Source organism: Theropithecus gelada, chromosome 17 (assembly GCF_003255815.1).
Source record: "Theropithecus gelada isolate Dixy chromosome 17, Tgel_1.0, whole genome shotgun sequence".
In the NCBI taxonomy this organism is placed as follows: Eukaryota; Metazoa; Chordata; class Mammalia; order Primates; family Cercopithecidae; genus Theropithecus; species Theropithecus gelada.
Window position 1 is genome coordinate 60,083,839 of NC_037685.1, and position 19,224 is coordinate 60,103,062.

General features: G+C 37.8%; 1 protein-coding gene across 1 annotated transcript in view; it reads left to right on the forward strand.

The window, feature by feature from the left end:
- Positions 1-18,213, forward strand: part of PAN3 (poly(A) specific ribonuclease subunit PAN3) — a 162,058-nt gene extending 143,845 nt beyond the window's left edge. The window contains exons 15-19 of the mRNA XM_025364660.1: positions 270-409; positions 3,475-3,604; positions 4,376-4,440; positions 11,176-11,314; positions 15,276-18,213. Coding sequence (XP_025220445.1) covers positions 270-409; positions 3,475-3,604; positions 4,376-4,440; positions 11,176-11,314; positions 15,276-15,416 — 615 coding nt within the window. The 3' untranslated portion in view covers positions 15,417-18,213. The remainder of the gene's footprint in view (positions 1-269; positions 410-3,474; positions 3,605-4,375; positions 4,441-11,175; positions 11,315-15,275) is intronic.
- The last annotated feature ends 1,011 nt before the right edge of the window (positions 18,214-19,224 follow it).

Below are 19,224 nucleotides of genomic sequence, written 5' to 3' on the forward strand. Positions count from 1 at the left end.
GTGGACCTAGAACTACCTTCATCAGAATTACCTGGGTGCTTTAGAAATGTTGAGCCGTTTTCTGGACCCATCCAGTGAGAATCTGGTGGAGAGGCTCAGAAGTCATCTTTTTAATAAGCTCCAGGTTATTCTGAGGAGCACCGCTGTTTGAGAACCCTGCCTGCAGCTTATTTATAATGATGCTTTTTCCATTTAGGCAGTGGTGTCAGTGTATGAAATGAGTACCTATGAAATGAAAATTAAAAGTTATGTTTATTCTTTCATGTCAGCAAGCAGATCTGATATCATTAGGAAAAGTTGTGTTGGCTTTGGCTTGCAACTCTTTGGCAGGAATTCAGCGAGAGAATTTACAGAAAGCCATGGAACTGGTGACAATCAACTATTCCTCTGACCTGAAGAATCTGATTTTGTAAGTTTTAATATATGATAAATTGTATAGAATGATTATTTGCGATAAGACAGAGCTTTTTTTGTTTTAAGTGATTGTTTTGGTTCCCACTATTTAAAATCAAACAAAACAGAAACTTTATTTCTTTATTTTTATTGCAAAATAAATATTTCTTAGATAAATTGATAAACCAGTGTGTTTAAATTAGTTACTGATGTTTTAAACATTTGGTCAAAGGGTACCCAGTAGAAGTTTGTTGGTATCCACTAGCTGCATGTGACCTTTTACATTGATATTAATTGAAATTTAAAGTTTACTTCTTCAGTTACACTAGTCACATTTCAAGAGCTCAGCAGCCACATGTAATTACTGGCTAACATAATTGGACAGCACAGACATAGAATATTTCCCTCATCTTGGGAGTTCTATTGGATAGTGCTGCTCTAGAGAGTGTGAAAGCCATCATGAATTAGCCTCAGGTGCAATCCAGTCATGTACCCTGGCCAAAACACCCATTCCGGAAAGCATTTGTGTGGAGACCCCCCAGGCTTATGCTCCAGTGTCTTAAGATTCCAGAGAATCCTTGAGTATGGAGTTGAGATTAATTTGGCTTAAGAGAAACCTGTTGTGGACTACTGTCACCACAGAAGGACTTCTCCCTAAGATATAGCTACTACTGAGAGATCCCAGAGGGTGGGCAACCACAACCTTGATTACAGTTATGAGCTGTGCTAGAGAAGAGGTGCTAATCAACAGTCTCTTTTAGCTTACAGCTGCCCCTTCTGATCTTTCTGTGTAGCCCTGGATGATCCAGTTTCTTTTTGGACCAGCCCTGGGGTATGAATTGGGGGATGGAGGGTGGGATTGCCCACCTGTTGTTTGTTACACTGGCATAAATGTCCTGCTTGTGACAGCACTAGAAGCCAGTGGTTGTCTGGATTGTATTCATAATCAAATTCAAATACGATGATTTATCTTTTCAATAAAAATACTTGTTTTATTTATGATCACAACAGTGATTCCTAGCCTTAGTTTGCAAATACCTAGGATGCCTCAAATAATTTCAGGTTATAATCTCTAAATTTTCCTTTTTAAAGAAGTGGGGATAGAGGACATAAAAATAATCAATTAGCCATATGTTAATAATTATTGAAACTGGGTGATGATACATGGAGATTCATTACATTACTCTTCTAGTATTATAAATGTTTGAAATTTTCTTTAATAAAAAAATGGATAAACAAAAAAGCCATACTTTAATAATAACCACAAACTAAAATTGATGGAGTAATTAAACCATGTATCAGGCCCTTTCAAACTGCTTGATGGGAATTAATTTTTTTAATTCTCCCAATAACCGTATAAATTAGGTACCATTATTAGTCCCATTTTAGAGACACAAAACTGAGCCACAGAGATCAAATAACTTGCCAAAGTCACATAGCCTGTAGTAACATTAAATATGATTAGCAGGGTACAAATAGGTCCATAATTACAGATGAATTGCTAAGATGTAGTTTATTCACATGGGTGTAACTATTCATTTATCCAAAAAAAGAATGACTAGTATATGCCGAATACAGGATACTTTGAATGAGGTGAACAAAATTCCCATCTCCTGGAGCTTACACCCTAATGGGAATAAAGAGTAAATAAACATAAAAACCAGTGAGATATTTTCAGGTAGTGATAAGACCTATGAAGAAAATAAGAGAATTATAAGCAGAAGAGTGAAGGAGTAGGAGGCTGCTTTCATGAGAAAGGGCAAGAATGGCTTACCTATAGAATAAGCGGCAATAGATGATTGAGAATCTTTGTGTTCTAACAGGTAGCCCTTGAAATATGTAGTATTTTCTGCCACTGTTCTAATGATAGAAGAAATTTAACTGGTTACTTCTGCTGTGTGTTACTGCATTTCTCAGAAATGAGTGTGTCATGATACCTTGTAAATTAAGTTTTAGAGCAGAGGACAGCTTCTTAAAAAGTTAGGCTCATTCAATTTAGCAAAATTGAAAACCCAGTTTTAGTTTTGAAAATTAATCTTTGAAGAGCAACAGGAAAAGCTCCACACCCCTCACCCACCCCCTTTTAGTCCTCTCAAAAAAGTTTCTAAAAATCTTTTCTTTTTTGGCTGGGTGCAGTGGCTCATGCCTGTAGTCCCAGTGCTTTGGGAGGCCAAGGCAGGCAGATCATGAGGTCAAGAGATCGAGACCATCCTGGCCAACATGGTGAAACCCCGTCTCCACTAAAAATACAAAATTAGCTGGGCTTGGTGGCGCATGCCTGTGGTCCCAGCTACTCGGGAGGCTGAGGCAGGAGAATCACTTAAACTTGGGAGGCGGATGTAGCAGTGAGCCGAGATCACGCTGCTGCACTCCAGCCTGGCAATAGAACAAGACTCTGTCACACACACACTCTCTCTCACACACAAAACTTTTCTTTTTCTTAATTTATTTTTGTTTTTTGTTTGTTTCCTTTTTTTTTGAGATGGAGTTTCGCTTTGTTGCCCAGGCTGGAGTGCGTTGGTGCCATCTCGGCTCACTGCAACCTCTGCCTCCTGGGTTCAACTGATTCTCCTGCCTCAGCCTCCTGAGTGGCTGGGACTACAGGCGCCTGCCACTATGCCCAGCTAATTTTGTATTTTTAGTAGAGACAGGGCTTCGCTGTGTTGGCCAGGCTGGTCTTAAACTCCTGACCTCAAGTGATCTAGCTGCCTTGGCCTCCCAAAGTGCTGGGATTACAAGTGTGAACCACTGCACCTGACCTGTAACACTTTTCATCTCGCACTTTTGTAAATAGTAATGGGTAAGTGAAACCCTACTTCACTTTTCTTTCTCATTTCCATAGTAGTGAAAATGTAGAGAAGAGACATGTTTACTGTTTCTCCATTGGCTCTTACAGTTTTCCAGAGGAATGAAATGTAATATTTAAGCTTTAAGAATGAGCTTGACTTGCATGAATTAAAATGTTTTCAAAATTTTGTGTGCTAAGATGATGGCCGCTGAAACAGTTATGTGTTTGTGGGTTATCTTGTTTTTTAAATTGCGTGTTGGACATTCAAGTAATTCCTCTTTTATCTTGGGTAGGTATTTGTTGACTGACCAAAACAGGATGCGAAGTGTAAATGACATCATGCCCATGATTGGTGCTCGATTTTATACTCAATTGGATGCTGCTCAAATGAGAAATGATGTCATAGAGGAAGACCTTGCAAAGGTAAAGAGTGTAACTTTTTTTTTTTTTTTTTTTTTTTTGAGACAGAGTCTTGCTTTGTCACCCAGGCTGGAGTGCAGTGGTGCTATTTCGGCTCACTGCAACCTCACCTCCCGGGTTCAAGTGATTCTCCTGCCTCAGCCTCCCAAGTAGCTGGGATTACAGGTGCACACCACCACACCCAGCTAATTTTTGTATTTTTTTGTAGAGGCAGGGTTTCACCATGTTAACCAGGCTGGTCTCCAGCTCCTGAGCTCAAGTGATCCGCCCGCCTCAGCCTCCCAAAGTGCTGGGATTGCAGGTGTGAGCCACCGCGCCTGGCCAGTAAAGAGTGTAATTAAAAGAATGTACACACAACTTGCATCTGTGTATATAAATATACACAAAATAATCATTGTACTAAATATAATGCCTTATTTGCTAAGATTGCAGATATTTTTGTTGGCACTGAATGTGTAGTATTTTAATTTCTTATGTCCTCTGGACACTGTTCTTTTCATTCATGGCTTAGCTACAGTCATGTGACAAAAATCTTGGTTTTTCATGTAAGTTACTTTTCCAATTCCTATGGACAGTACCATAATCTTCTTGAGTACCATTATGAAATGCAATGGACATATTGTGTTTGTTTAAAAGTATAACCAAAAGGTGGGGGTGTTAGGATTTATCGTTTAAAGGTAATATTGGTACAGGTTACCAGTTTTTGTAAATTTTGGTTTTTATGTTCAGTTATCTGGAACATTAACATTTTTCTCTTTTTAAAATGTTTTATAGGAGGTTCAAAATGGAAGACTGTTTAGGCTCCTAGCAAAATTGGGAACAATCAATGAGAGGCCGGAGTAAGGATTTACAGTATTTTACAATATATTTTTAATCGAGAGCACTATTTTGCATAATAAGAATAAGTATGCCTGGTTTTATTTGGGAAGAGAGAAAAATTCTTACGTGAAGTGACCTTAAGATTGTGTTAGCTGTTAAGGTGCTATTTTTACAACAGCTTAGGTGTGGCTGTCCTTATGAATTTTACACACATGTATACTTACAGAAAATATGCTGCGTTAGAAATCTCTTGTGGTTTGCACATGAGGGCACATTTTATGACTAATACTACCTCTACCCTATCTTCTTTTTGAGGAAGAAGTTTCATATCAGTTTACCCTGGTCAGTTTAAATACTTGAGAAATCTCTAATTTTTGCATGCCTCTCACCTTCTATTAAAGTACGTTGGTGTTTTTTTTTTTTTTTGAGACAGAGTCTCCCTCTGTCGCCAGGCTGGAGTGCAATGGCACAATCTCGGCTGACTGCAACCTCCACCTCCCGGGTTCAAGCGATTCTCCTGCCTCAGCCTCCCAAGTAGCTGGGACTACAGGTGCCCACCACCATACCCAGCTAAGTTTTGTATTTTTAGTAGAGGTGGGGTTTCACCATGTTGGCCAGGATGGTCTCGAACTCCTGACCTCGGGTGATCCACCCACCTTGGCCTCCCAAAGTGCTGGGATTACAGGCGTGAGTCCCACGCTTGTCCTAAAGTACACTTTTTTTAGCCATCATATCAGTGGCATTGGAAAGGCATTACCTTTTACACTATTTGTCACTTAGTTCCACCTCATTTGTAAGTTAATGTTAACCATATATACACAAGCAGAGCTGATGTTTGTACTACATAACTGTCAAAGACAGGTAGAATAGAATTTGCAATTATGACTGTAGTGTAAGTTACATTTCAGGAATGTTTGATTTGTTAATAGAGATAGGTGAGAGATAAATACTACTACTTGAGGGATTTTTTTTAAACCATGAAATTGAAGTCCACTTGCTTTTCTTCAAAGTCAAAAGACTCATTTAATGTTTTCCCTAGTAATTTTTCTAAATGAAGAGAACATAATATATGTTAAACCATTTTTAATAAACTCTTTTGGCTGTTTCTTCTAGCATTTATCTCTTTACTTTAAAGTGTATGTTTATAGTTCTATTCTTGATTTTCCCCCCATCTATAATTCAGGTAATGATTCATCCTCTTCCCTACACACGTGCACATGTGTGCACACACACACACATGCACACATGAGTTGAATTCTGTATTTAGTGTTACAAAACACCTTTCCATATGGTCAAAAATAGGTAATGTATCAGTTCCTTTTTTTCCCTCCCACCTAGAGAATTGGCTCTAGATCCTCCACCCTTCCTGTTCCTAAATGGGCTGGTTACACTTTAAGCCTGCACGTGCTTACACTTTAGAACTGGAACTTCCCTTCACTATTATCTGGGAATTCTCATTATCTCTCTGTGTTGGATACCCTGGTTTCTTGCTTTTTTTCTTTGTGTATTTATTTATTTTTTTTGGACTTAGTGGAGCATGTCCTTGTAGCTTCCTGAAAAAGGTGAGTTTAGTCTTGCAAATTTGAAAATGGCATTATTCTACTTTCACACATTATTGATACTGTGAATGTATATAAAATTCTAGATAGTCCTCAGGAAATGTTACCCTTTTTTTTTTTTTTTTTTTTAGAGGGAATCTCTCTGTATCCCCCAGGCTGGAGTGCAATGGGGCGATCTCGGCTCTCTGCGACCTCCGCCTCCCTGCAACTTCCGCCTCCCAGGTTCAAGCGATTCTCCTGCCTCAGCTTCCTGTGTAGCTGGGATTACAGGCACACACCACCATGCCCAGCTAATTTTTGTATTTTTGGTAGAGATGGGGTTTCACCGTGTTGTCCAGGCTGGTCTCGAACTTCTGACCTCAGGTGATCCACCTGCCTCTGCCTCCCAAAGTGCTAGGATTACAGGCATGAGCCACCGCGCCCAGCCAGGAAATTATTTTTATTAACTAAATTTTTAAAATAGATTGTCTATGAATAAAGTAAAAAGTAGGAAAAGTTTGCAGTGAAAACTGTAGAAGTCTGTCTTTCATTCCTGACATCCCCAATATCTATTCCCAGTTGCCCCCATCCGTCTATATTTTTAGTTTCTTCTGTATTATTCCAGAGTTACAAATACAACTATATATTCTTATCCCCTCCCTCTTTAAATATATAAAAATTGTAAACCATATACGGTATATTTTGTCATAACTGTGTATTTTAGAAATCTTTATATATGTTTAGTATATGCCAAGCACTATTCAAAATAGTTTACAAATATGCCCTAACTTATTCCTCATAACAACCCTGTGATGGAGTTACCATTGCTATTCCTATTTAACAGAGTAACTGCAGCATAGAGAGGTTAAATAGCTTGAACAAAAGTTGCATAATTAATAAGTATATGATCCAGGACTCTAGTCTAGACAGTATGGTTCCAGAGTGTGTGCTCCTATCCACTGTGCTGTGTGTCTCCTCACACTTTATGGCCTGGTAGTAGTATATCCTGTGGATATATTATAGTATATTTCCCCAGTTCCTTATGGATGGGCATTTGGGCTGTTTTCGGCCCTTTGCTAGGGTGGGCGATACTGTAGGTACTAACTTGTGCATACTTAATCTTATATATATGTAAATATAAGCCGATTGTGATTGCTAGGTCAGTCGGTACATCACAATAATTTCATAGCTATTGGAGAATAGTTTACCTGTGTGTAATTCATGAGACTGCCTCACCAAAATACTTTTTTCAAACTCTTAGATTGTAGTCAGCCTTGTAGGTGAGAAATTGAATTTAAATGCAGTTTTATGTTCTATTTACTCTTAACGAGCATGTTTGAGTATCTCTTTTGTGCTATTGATCCATTCTTATGTCCTGTTCAATTCGTATCCTTTGCCCATCTTTATTTTCAGTTGGATTGCTTGTCTTTCTTATTGATATATAAGAGCTAAAGAGATTCACTCTTTTTGTGATTTTTTTTTTTTTTTTTGACTGCTCATTTCCCACCCTTGGAGACATCTGTGTATGTACTGTAATTAACCAAATTTATTTATTTATTTATTTATTTATTGAGACAGAGTCTCGCTCTGTCGCCCAGGCTGGAGTGCAGTGGCCCAGTCTCGGCTCACTGCAAGCTCCGCCTCCTGGGTTCACGCCATTCTCCTGCCTCAGCCTCCGAGTAGCTGGGACTACAGATGCCCGCCACTACGCCTGGCTAATTTTTTGTATTTTTAGTAGAGACGGGGTTTCACTGCGTTAGCCAGGATGGTCTTGATCTCCTGACCTTGTGATCCACCCGCCTCGGACTCCGAAAGTGCTGGGATTACAGGCGTGAGCCACCGCGCCCGGCCTCCAAATTTATTTTATGCTTCTGGATTTTGAATCATAGTTAGAAAGCTTCTTTCTACTCGAAGATTACGAGGGAACTATTTCATGGTTTTTTCCAGAACATTTGTGGTTTCATTTCTTCATATTAAAAATGTTTTACATAGTTAGAAATTGTATCGGGCGTAAGGTGTAAGTCCATCTCCCCTTGTCCCCAAGACTACGTAGTAGTCCAAAAGCTATTTATTGAATAGTTGAACAATCTAGCTTTTCCCCACTGGTTTGAAGCCACACCTCTTCCATACTATTTTAATTCAGTCATGAAATTGAATTTTGAAATCTAGCAGTATTGTTTCCCATTTCCATTTATTGGGCACCACTTTGTTATTTTCCTAATACTATTTAATTTTCTGTACAAATTCTAGAATCAGCTGCTTTAGTTAAAAAAAAAAAAACCAATAAACCTGATGGTTTCTTAATAGGGAAGATAGCCTGTTTATCATGTTTAAACTCTGGGAACATTTGTGGTTTTAGATGTTGAGTCATCTTATCCAAGATCATGGTATGTCATTCTATTTGTTGGTGTCTACTTTTGTATTCTTCAGTGGTATTTAAGTTGTTTTTTATATAGTTATAGCATACTGAGTGTGTGTTCTTAGGTATTTCATCTTGTTGCTATTATAAACGGGAAAATTTCCCCCATTGTGTCTTCTTGTTATTTGTGTATATGAGAATTCTTGATTTCTTTAAATTTTATGCTCTGGTACCTTCTGTTTGGGTCGTTTTCAGTAAATTCTCTTCGAGTTTCCCAGGTGTTTAATTATATCATCTGCAAATAATGATAGCTTCCTTCCCAGTTTCTATACTTCTAATTTCTCTTGAGTGATTGTGTTAGTGGGTACTTTCAGTACATAGGTAAATAATAGTGATGATAGTTCAGAATTTGAAGCATTGTTCCTTTTAACTTCCAGGCAGATTCAAAGCCATTTTCTTTCTAAATCTTTTCTTTCCTCCAAGCTTTTGGTGTGGTGTTTTTTTTTTTTTTTTTTTTTTTTTGTGACTGATGTTCAGAAATTCACAGTGATGTTCCTTGGTGTGGGTTTTGAGTCATAATGATGGATTAACAGGTGTGAACCCATTTAATCTTGGAAACTTAACGTCCTTCAGTCCTGGGACATGGTCTTCATTGTTTCTTTAATAACTTCTTTTCCTGAAATTCTCATCGCTCAGATGTTAGACCTTTGCAATTGATTTTCAAATATTCTCTTCTATTTTATATCTCTAATTTTTTTTGTCCTACTTTCTAGGCAGTTATCTCAATTATATTAAAGGGTTTTTTCTAATTCTTTGAATTTTTAAATTTCTGCTATCATATTTTTATTTTCCAAGAACAATTCTGTTTTCTGAATATTTGTCTTGTACCATCTAATTCTTATTTCTCTGAGGCCGTCAATTAATAGATTTTTACTGGTGGTTGGTGTTTGTCTTAGTTTTAAGTTTTGTTCCGTTTTCCCTGCAGTATCTCATAGGAATCAAGAGTTTGCTTTATTTTGTTTTGTTTTGTTTCCTCCTCAAAAGATTTCTGATACTTAGCTGCCCATTCGTATTAAAAATAAGGTCCTAAAAAGCCAATGGGAAGCCTGTGAGAGGGCAGGGATTATAGAATGTTGAACCTTTCTGTATGATAAAGCAGTGTGATGTTGTTATACATGATTTTTGTTTGTGTTTGGTAGACTCTCAAGTATTGTCATTTGTCTTGGACAGGTCAGCATCCACTGAAAAGAATCTTCCAACCTCTACTGTCTGTGGTATAAGCCTGACGAGCCAGGTTTGGGAACCACACAGAGGGAAAGCATTTGTTCAATAGGGTGTCATCCAGCACTCCTCAGCTCTTCACCTTCTGGTTTGCTTGGCATCCCTGAGGCTCGAGCTTCTCTCATTCACCCTTTTTAGAAAGTAAAACCTCCAGATTTTTGTCAGACAGAGGTGGGGATGGGGTTAAGAGATGGGTTATCTGTTTGCTGTTTATAGAACCTTTTCTCAATCCTCCTATTTTCATCCTCAGTCCAAACTTGCACTTCTAGTAGTCCTTTGTGGCTTCAGTTTCTGAGCTATGCCAGTGTGGGCGGCTTGCTTCCTGTGGGCACCCTCTTCCCACATCCCCTGTAGAATTAGGGTTCAGTTTTGTCAGGTCTACTAAGTCATCCCACTTGCCTATCTGCCTCTGCCTTCCAGATGTTCATGATTATCTCTTCTTCACTGTTGTTGCTTTTTCTGATCCCTTTGTCCTTGTGTTTATTCCCTTTTTTTAGACATTTACTGTCAATTTGATGGGCTGTTGAAAGGGAGCAGCGATAAATGGGTATTTAATCTTATTTTAATTGGAAGTCCTTGGAGTGACCTTTGCAAAACATATATATATGATTGTGCTAAAACCGTATGGTGAGCTTCTCCTCTGGTTCTTAGAATAAAGACCCAGTTTTAAAACATGACCTAAGCTGTGTAGTCTGATCCCTACCTACTTCTCATCCTGGTCTCGAATCTGCCTTTTACTTAATTTTCTGTCCTCATCCCCCATTCTTTGTTCTTGTCTTCACTCTGTCGCTTTCCTTGCCCTCACTCTGTCTTCTTTTCGTCTCTTTTCTCCCCCAACCCATTCAGACACATGACCTTCCTTACGTTTCTTCAGTGCTCCATGCAAATACCGATCTCTGACGAAGGAGCATCCCTCTTCTGGGAAGGGCAGCCACTACTTCCTCTGGAAAACCTTCCTTGCCCCACTAGAAGAACTCATGTTTCTGTTTTTATGTCATACCCCTTTTAGGAGCATTATGTAAATATGCAGTTACAGCTTTCTTTGATTATTTGAGTAACGTCTGTTTCCTACTAGACTGTAAATTCCTAAGGTCACTGAAAACTCACAGTGGTCATCTGCTTCTTTACAGCTTGCTTTCACATGGAATGGTAGGAAACTGATACTTACTTCCTTTTTGTTTGCTAAACATTTTTCTGTTTTATACATATTGGTGAAGTAGAAGGTGTATCTGACCTCTCTCTATTTTGTAACCTACAGAGTGGGAGGAAGAAAAGAAGATTTAAGACATTTTTATCTTTTCCATTTTATCTAATAGTGGGGGCTGAAATAAAGAGGTCATATAAAATAGGAATGCGTAAGGGATCATGTCCCCCTGACAGCTGCTGGCTGAAAACTGGAATTCATATACTTACTAGTTCAGTCAAACTGGTTTTAAAAACACTGTGCCAGACTCCCTCCCAATTTTTTACTTATTGGGAAAAAAATAAAATTAAACTAGTTTTGAGTCTAAAAAATAGACATATGGCCACAGAGCATACAGCATGAGTTACTGAGGTAAAATGTTAATTTCCCCCAGGTTTCAGAAGGATCCAACTTGGTCAGAGACTGGAGACCGTTATCTGTTGAAACTCTTTAGGGATCATCTTTTTCATCAGGTGACAGAAGCGGGTGCTCCCTGGATTGACCTCAGTCATATCATTTCTTGTCTTAACAAGGTAATTTGTATTTAGATTTTTAAGATCATGATTCTGCCTATAATGTGTATAGAGTTGTATCTTCTACAAATACTAGGGGACATAAGAAATCAGGATGTACTCTTACAGTAGCCTGTAAGACATTAATAACACTTTTTACAATGGGAGGATTTTTTAAATATTGCATGAATAATTCTTTTGGGCGATGGAAGACAGAGTCTTGCTCTGTTGCCCAGGCTGGAGTGCAGTGGCATGATCTTAGCTCATTGTAACCTCTGCCTCCTGGGTTCAAGCGATTCTCCTGCCTGAGCCTCTCAAGTAGCTGGAATTACAGGCACCCATCACCACGCGCAGCTAATCTTTGTATTTTTAGTAGAGACAAGGTTTCACCATGTTGGCTACGCTGGTCACGAACTCCTGACTTCAAATGATCTGCCTGCCTCAGCCTCCCAAAGTGGTAGGATTACAGGTGTGAGCCACTGCGCCTGGCCTTCATGAATCATTTTAGAATGTTTTATTGTGGATCTTTTTATTATGATAAAGTATTATAAAATGACTGCTTCCCTCCTTTATGCAATGTTTTGTTTACATGTGGTTTTGTTATGCCACATAAAACAATGAGTGGTAAAAACCAAAAAAATAAATTTATGTTTATTTATTTATTTATTTTTATTTTTATTTTTTTTGGAGACGGAGTCTTGCTCTGTCGCCCAGGCTGGAGTGCAGTGGCCGGATCTCAGCTCACTGCAAGCTCCGCCTCCCGGGTTTACGCCATTCTCCTGCCTCAGCCTCCCGAGTAGCTGGGACTACAGGCGCCCGCCACCTCGCCCGGCTAGTTTTTTGTATTTTTTAGTAGAGACGGGGTTTCACTGTGTTAGCCAAGATGGTCTCGATCTCCTGACCTCGTGATCCGCCTGTCTCGGCCCCCCCGAGATAAGACCCCACTCCCAAAGTGCTGGGATTACAGGCTTGAGCCACCGCGCCCGGCCATTTATGTTTATTTTTTAAAAATTGAACCCCTTCTGAATCATTGTGAGTTACGTTGGGTGTTACCAAATTATTATTAACTATGGGTATTATAATCAAGTAGTAAATAATAAAAGCGCAATACTAGTGACATTAGTTACTAGCAGGTTCAGCTGTTATAAATGGTGAATTTGATGATTAGATGAATTAAGTAGATTAAAAAAATAGATCATAAATTTATTTGAGAGGTGAGGTGAGCTTTTTTTTTTTTTTTTTTGAGATAGGGTTTTGCTCTGTCACCCAGACTATAGTGCAGTGGCACTTATGGCTTACTGCACCCTTGACTCCCCAGGGCTGCAGTGATCCTCCCTCCTGCCTCAGTCTCCTGAATAGCTGGGACCACAGGCACATGCCACCACACCCAGCTAATGTTTGTCCTTTTGGTAGATATGGATTTCACCATGTAGACTGGTCCCAAACTCCTGAGATAAGCAATCCACCCACCCCCAAAATGCTGGGATAATAGCCATGAGCCACCATGCCCAGCAGCATTAAGTTTTAGAAAAGGTTGGGAAAGACAAAAATTACAGAGAAAAGAAAGAAGACATTTTCCTTATGAATTACTTGGCATTATGAAGTTTAGAACTGGTCTCCAAGAGTAAATGTTGTTTCTGTATAGATTTATGTATAAACCAGGAGCTGGCAAGCCGTGGCCTGCAGGCCAGATCCATTCTGTGGGCCTACTTTTTTATAGCCTGAGAGCCTCGAACAGTTTTACATTTTTAAAGAGTTGTAAAATAAACAATAAGCCAAACCTAAAACATTTACTGTCTGACCCTTCATAAAAACATTTACTCACTCTTGTCTAAACTTTCCTAAATTGTAAGTACTAGAGGAAAAAACATCTACTGTAGCACATGATTTAGAACTATTAATGTACAGTGTGGTAACCCTTCAGGGAAAATGTTATGGTTTGTTTTTAAGCACTACTTTGCTTTCTTTTAACTTCCTTAAAACTCTATAGGGAGTATTGTCAATAACCTACATTAAGACTGCCCAAAACTGGCCAGGCGCGGTGGCCCATGCTTGTAATCCCAGCACTTTGGGAGGCAGAGGCACACGGATTGCCTGAGGTCGGGAGTTGGAGACCAGCCTGGCCAACGTGGAGAAACCCCATGTCTACTAAAAATGCAAAATTAGCTGGGCATTGGTGGTGCATGCCTGTAATCCCAGCTACTTGGGAGGCTGAGGCAGGAGAATCGCTTGAACCCAGGAGGCAGAGGTTGCAGTGAGCCAAGATTGCACCATTGCACTCCAGCCTGGGCAATAAGACTGCACAAAACTATATGTATCATTGAACTAATTCAGTATGAGTTATATATTTATTTTCCCTTTATTTCTCTTAGGGGAAAAACCTTTTCTTGAGAGCAGTATGTAGAAAATAATTCTGTCAGATTTTAGAACATAGTATCAGGGCACCAGTAATTAAAAATACATAGGGCCAGGCGCGGTGGCTCAAGCCTGTAATCCCAGCACTTTGGGAGGCTGAGACGGGCGGATCACGAGGTCAGGAGATCGAGACCATCCTGGCTACTACGGTGAAACCCCGTCTCTACTAAAAATACAAAAAACTAGCCGGGCGAGGTGGCGGGCGCCTGTAGTCCCAGCTCTCTGGAGGCTGAGGCAGGAGAATGGCGTAAACCCGGAGGCGGAGCTTGCAGTGAGCTGAGATCCGGCCACTGCATTCCAGCCTGGGTGACAGAGCGAGACTCCGTCTCAAAAAAAAAAAAAAAAAAAAAAAAACATAGAACCAGAACAAACACTGACAAGTAGATAATATGGAATAAGCCATGGACAGTTGCCTTAAGCAAAGATCATATAATGAAGGATAATATTCATTAAATTCATCAAAGACCATTCAATAATGAAATTATCAATAATGAAATTAGGATAATTGAAAATTTGAAGAAAATTATATTTCACATCATGAACTAGCTAGTAGTAAATAATACCCCAAATCTGAAGTCTGACAATATTCTAAGTTTGAAAAGAGTGTGATAAATTGGAAGGATGGCCAGATTGATTATACAAAATTAAGATTTTATATAAGCTTATTTTGGTAGAAGTAATGACAGAAATTATCTGGTAAATGATTTGGATGTTTGAGCCTTCAGTGAGTTGTAAACATATTTTAATTTTGTATCAATTAATGAAATAAAAAAGTACATTGAAAATAACAAAGTGAAAACCATAACAAGACCAGTGGACAGACAAAGGGTCAGTATTTATGCTTTATAAAGACCTCACTGGAATATTACTGCCAAATTCCATTAGGGTTGTGGGTAAAGATCATATACTAGCATTTACACACAAGCAGAAATACCAAAGTAAATGTATGAAAAAAACTTTGATAATAGTAGTTAAAATCTAAATTTAAATAGCAAGGTGCTCATTTGCTGTGGGGTTGCTGGAAAAGTATTAAAAACTTATAAATTCATGGTGTCTGATATGCTTTGGAAAACAATTTGGTTCTATGTACTAAGCTATAAACCACTTCTACTTTATTTTTTTGTGTTTTTAAAAAAATTTTTAAAGACCAATTTCTTAATACTTTACATTTTTTTATTAATATTTATACTTCTAAGTATTTTTCCTAAGGAAAAAAATACTCCAGAAGAAAAAAATTAAGTAGATGAGTATGTTCTTTGCATTGTAATTCATGATGCCAAAAATGGAAGATACTGGGAGAAAAATTATTGAGCATCAACTGGGTAGACTATAATGCAAGCGAACATTAAGCTCCGCGAAGGGATAGTTAGAAACATAGGGCAGTGTTTGTGTGAACATGTCTGAGTCGAAAATTATGCGCATACTAGTGAATGATGTAAAGTACTTATGAATATCTGAAAGGGAATGTGACCAAAAAATTTAGATATTTTACTTAAGTTTGCTGCAAATGTAGATAAATTCTTTTCTGCATGTTATGAATTCATATCTTGTGTATATATTGTTTCAGCTAGATGCTGGTGTGCCAGAAAAAATAAGCCTGATTTCCAGAGATGAGAAGAGTGTACTCGTGGTGACCTACAGTGACTTAAAGCGCTGCTTTGAAAATACTTTTCAAGAACTGATTGCAGCTGCGAATGGTCAGTTGTAGTATTTGCTAAAAAAGCACGCAGGACATGGCTAAGGAACTTAACCAATAGCAAATTGCACTACAGCTGAACTTTTCATCATCTCATTCACATTTGGGAAACGAACAGGAGATGAGCGAAGCTGCTTGCACTTCAGTCAGGTACACTGTTACTTGAAAGGAAGAATGTTTCACTTACCCGAGAGCTATGGCTGCCATTGGAGGCTATATCTGTGAAGAATTTATTTTAGATTTAGGAGCACCATCAGGTGAATGATGTTCCTGCTTTTGTTTTTTCCACTTGTATATGCACTAATTTTAATTTTTTAAAGACTTTTTCTGATCTTTGAAATTTTGCCACATTGCATACTTATTAAGGGAAACTGTTTGCAAGGACATTTTTGGGAAGCAATGCTGGGCAGCGTTTTTGCCATTGAGGGTTGCAGAATTTGCTCTTTTTGGGACGGGTTGCCCTGAATAACATTATGGACCAGGTAAATAATTTCATAGAAGTTCAGTATAGTACGTAATTCTCGTAAGAGTATTGTATGCAAGCTCTCTGTATGCCACCCACTATTAGTTCAAATTGAGATTTTTGTTTTGTTTTGTTCGTTAAGAACAAACCAAGAAAATACCAGTGAATTGTTGGATATGAATTCCCCTGTTAGTTGATTTAAATCCTTTCTGAATAAAGATCAGATAAACAGTAACTGAAGGAGCATGTATAGCTCTTTCCTTCAAATTCAACTAGAGCCTTTTTAAAAAGACATTTGCCTGCTAGTCAGATACATTTACATTTATGCAAATTTTTTAAATAGGAGAAAATTAAGAAAAATGTTAAAGGCCTAAAGTTCAGGAGTATATTACTTTAGGTTCTTTCCAGTTTGCTTTTTTTTTTTTTCTTTTGTATGAAGTTCTGCTCTTTGAACCACAGCTTTATTATGGTCCTTTACACTGGAGACAGACACAGAGACACTGTTCAGAAGATGAACTAAACTCAGCAGTGGTCTGGTATCAAGAGCTTTCTGATGTTTTACAGCCTGAATTTGGAGGGATAACGATCTGCTGTGCCTTTGCAGTCACTGCTTAGCCCAAAGTAATAGTACTTTTGATAATAACTCACTCTGTGCGATATTCCTGAATAAGTCCATCTCAAAAGTTTGGAATTTTCCTCCTCTTAACTTTCTTAATATTTGGACATGCAGTTGTCGCCAAACTTGGGTATTCATGGAATTTCTAGTAAATGAAATACCTATACTTTGATACTGAAGACTGCCAAATACATAGGAATTTTCTTTCTTAAAATCAGTAATGAAGACTCTATCTCCTTTCCCAGCACTGAATGTTTTACTAGCACTGGGTGCTCACCATGCAACGATGAAGAAAATGTGGAAACTCAAAAGGTCAGGACAGACTCACAAGCACTTGCAACTGATGTTACTGTCTTCAATTTTAATAATTACACATATTTGTATATTTCAGAGAAGTTTTTAGTATTTCTCTGTCCACTTTTTATAAGCTTTAAAATGATTTTCTCTGCCTTGAGATTTGCATCAAGAAAAAGCACCTCTCTTCATCTGAAAGCTTTGAAGACTAGAGACACGCTTTACACGTTTTAACAAGTATATTGAGTCCACGTTTGGTAGCATCAGTTGTTGAGTTAAAAAGAAAATTACTGCATTTGATCTGGATGGATTTTAAAAGAACATAATGTTCAATATTAAAAGGATACTTAACATTTGCCACCGTAATGTTCTTTTTTATGTAAAAAGAACAAGAACTTGGAGACATTAACATGCAAAAGTCTTTTATCATTAGCTCATGTATTTGAGGAAGAGCAGCTGTCTTTTTATATGTTTTTTGACAAATCATATTGTAATTCTTTTGTACAAAAAAGAACTACTTGTATTCTAGAAGAAATATGAAATGCTTAATTTATAAGCGGGCTGGAGATTTTTTCCAATATTGTTTTCTTTGAAAATGAAAGGGGATCATCTATTTAGTTTTGGGGTCTGGGAACTTTTTGAAAATTTAATTTGTGGACCAATGTTTTGTGAAAGCTGAAGAGGGCAGGGGTTAAAATAGGGCTTGAATTTCTCATTCTGTATAGACCAGCAAACTTCCCTCTGCAAGGCAAGTTTACATCACAAATCCAAGAATGTTTGCATCCTAAACGCTAGTTTGCTTCAGCCCCTAGTTAACCTCAGGACTTGGTTTGCATATAAAAGGTAGACAGCTGATATGTTTTCATGAATAAATATTGTCAGCCAGAAAAGGTTGGTGTCAGGTAATGCATATTTTTTTAAGCTTTGTTTTATATTTATTTTTCATTTAGTTTTTATTGGGAATGGTTTTCAAAGAACTCTCAGTTCTGCCTAGGTGTTTTTGGGGGAGCCCTGTTTTCCATAGTGTAATTCCATTTAAGAGGTTGTTCCATTAAAAGTCTTTTTAATACATAGAAAGATTTTAATATCTGAGAGTAGTCAAATTAAGGATATAAACTTTCCACACCTTCCTGTCGTGACAGATAAAAGCACAGAAAGGACAACCCTTGAAATCATGTAACATTGGTCATTTCCAGTTTTTGTACCTGTTTTAAATTCTGTTAGTGTATTTACTTCATTGTAAATATTTTTGAGGGTACCTTTGTATTTTGCTTTTGACCTTGGTTCTGTGATTTGGATGTCAGCAACTTCCCTAAAAAGCACCAATATGTTAAGTTCTAATGTCATGACCCAATTTGTGTTATTCATCTTTAATCCTGTTTTCAGTCTCTATGTGTACAGCAGTATTTTTAATAAAGAATTACAGAGATAACTTTGTCCTTTTCTTGCACTGTTCATATAACAAGATGATGTTTATCTTATGATTCGGTTTTAAAAGGTTGGTTATTTCCTCTGCATTTTGGAGGAATTTTTGTATTTGGATGAATTGGCAGCAAATTTATTCATTAATTTATCAAATAGTCCTTAAGTCTTATTCCTGTGTCCTTGGATCTGTTCTAGGCACTAAGACAGATATGGGGACTTGGTGTTTACAGAATATATAGTTATACCCAGACATCTTAATATAATACATGACTAACAGTATAGTTTAGGAGACCAGACTACTCATGAGAAAGCATAGGGAATGATACATAGCCAGTCTTTGATTTAATACTTAATGTATCATATAGGTGAGAGGCATCCCTTCCCCCAGATTCTCCAGAATCATTATTTAAACTATAAGGACAGATAAAATATGGCAAAATGTTAACATTTGTTGAACCTAGGTAGTTAGTATTTAGTGTTGAGTTTTTTTTCTGTGCATTGAAATGAAAAGTTGAAAACAAAAAACAATATGGTAAGCACCCCCACCCCCACCCCCCAACTGCTGTTTCACTTCCGGAGGTTTCAGTTACCTGAAGTACAGTTAAGATATTTTGAGGCAGGGAGACCATATTCACTCAACTTCTATTTTAGTATATTGTTATAATTTTTCTCGTTATTTTTATTAATCTCTTACTATGCCTAACTTATAAATTAAACTCCATCATAAGTGTGTATGTACAGGAAAAAACATAGTGTATACATAGGGTTTGTACTATCCACTGTTTCAGGCATTCACGTGGGGTCTCGGACCATATCCTTCATGGATAAGGGGGAACTACTAGACAGATATGGTAAGGTGCTTGAGGCATAGGTGAAGGGTAATTAGAATAAAAAGGAGAGATTATTTCCAGCAGCATGACTTGGTTTTAGGAATTCAGAGGAGAGAAGAAGTGCAAGGAGGGCTTTTGTGTAGAGGATATTGAAAGAAATTGTGGATTCAGATGGAAATCAAATGACCATTG